The sequence below is a fragment of the Drosophila eugracilis genome, unplaced genomic scaffold (assembly GCF_018153835.1).
Source record: "Drosophila eugracilis isolate 14026-0451.02 unplaced genomic scaffold, ASM1815383v1 contig_1022, whole genome shotgun sequence".
Lineage (NCBI taxonomy): Eukaryota > Metazoa > Arthropoda > Insecta > Diptera > Drosophilidae > Drosophila > Drosophila eugracilis.
The window spans coordinates 6,920-8,623 of NW_024571790.1; the positions used below are offsets into that span (position 1 = coordinate 6,920).

Sequence of the window (1,704 nt, forward strand, 5' to 3'; positions counted from 1 at the left end):
TGCTATTTAATGTCTAATTTTTCTAACCTCCACATTGCATCAGTTTAATGGAGAAGAGGGCATAGCCATATACACTCGGCATACTTTTGAATACATTATTAATCTAATTGATTTTAACAAATGAGTTTTGAATAGTCACTCTTGAATTACGTTAACCGGGGATTGATGGCCTTATAATCACGCCACTGGCGGCTCTATAAAAGGACTGTGCTGCCTAACTTTGGTTCAATAGAAAGTGTTTTTGTGATGGAGCTGCGAAAAGTCTTTTCTGCCTTATTCATCAAATCCGAGGACTCTCCAGCACGCTCGCGGGATGCCACCCTGTATCTGATGCGATGCATCTTTCTTATGGGTGTACGAAAACCTCCCGGAAAATTCTTCGTGGTATACGTCCTCTGGTCCTTCGCCCTAAACTTCTGCTCCACGTTTTACCAGCCCATTGGCTTCCTCACGGGCTACATAAGCCATCTTTCCGAGTTCTCACCGGGGGAGTTTCTTACATCGCTGCAGGTAGCCTTTAACGCTTGGTCCTGTTCCACCAAGGTGCTAATTGTGTGGGCGCTTGTGAATCGTTTTGATGAGGCTAATGACATCCTCGACCAGATGGATAAGCGCATCTCACAGCCGGGCGACCGAATGCACGTTCACCGCGCTGTTATGCTTAGCAATCGCATATTTTTTTTTTTTATGACAGTCTACATGGTTTATGCCACGAATACATTCCTCTCGGCGATCTTCATTGGAAGACCTCCCTACCAAAACTACTACCCCTATTTGGACTGGCGTTCAAGTTCGCTGCACTTGGCTCTGCAGGCCGGTTTAGAATACTTCGCAATGGCTGGAGCATGCTTCCAGGACGTCTGTGTTGATTGCTACCCCGTGAACTTCGTTCTCGTACTGCGCGCCCATATGTTTATATTTGCGGAGCGCCTTCGACGTCTAGGCACTGATCCCTTCGAGAGTCAAGACCAGCGCTACAAGCGTCTAGTTGAGTGCATACAAGATCACAAGGTCATACTGCGGTAAGTTCACATAACTTTTAAGTGTACCCTTTAAAAGATGCAATAGTAATATTTTTTATTTCAATGTAAATGTTTAGATTAAGCTTTTATTAGTTCAATTTATTTTATGATTTATGATGATATATTGGTATATTCACAAATAGATGATGGGATAGATGATGAGGGGGACTCTGTTGATTTACTAACCTGGTTCTATTTTAATAATTCCTTTAGGCCTAAATACTTATTAATTTGCCTAGATGTTTACCCAATTTTAGCCAGCATGAACCCTTTCGTGTCCTTCGCATTAATTATAATAACCACAATCATCCTACTACTACTACTGATTCAATGTCTATCCCTTGCTTAGAAATTAAGTCTAACTTATTAAAGTGCTATTAAGTCAATTTTTGGACTGTTTTATATTCCCTTTAATCGAGATTTCCACTAGCCCAAATTAATAAGAGCCCCGCGAGTAACAAGCAAGTGGGTCAAGCTTTGGGTCAATCATTGCAGTCCATCAACGTTCAGAAAACATTTCCATCACAAAACTTTTTGAAATTGCCTATTTATTACGTGGGTTGAATTTAGTTAATAGTACTGGATACAAAAACCTGAATGTATTTCACCGTCTCAAAAAAGAACGGGATGAGATTCAATCAAAAAACAGAATATAACTGTATAAATGAGATTTTAATGGCCG

The 1,704-nt window shown here is 40.7% G+C and overlaps 1 protein-coding gene across 1 annotated transcript; it reads left to right on the plus strand.

The window, feature by feature from the left end:
• The first annotated feature begins 246 nt into the window (after nt 1-246).
• LOC108104154 (odorant receptor 42a-like) lies at nt 247-1,462 on the plus strand. Its single transcript, XM_017210055.2, has 2 exons — nt 247-1,019; nt 1,405-1,462. Exons 1-2 carry the CDS (start codon nt 247-249, stop codon nt 1,460-1,462), a joined length of 831 nt encoding a protein of 276 aa, XP_017065544.2.
• Nucleotides 1,463-1,704: the final 242 nt, after the last annotated feature.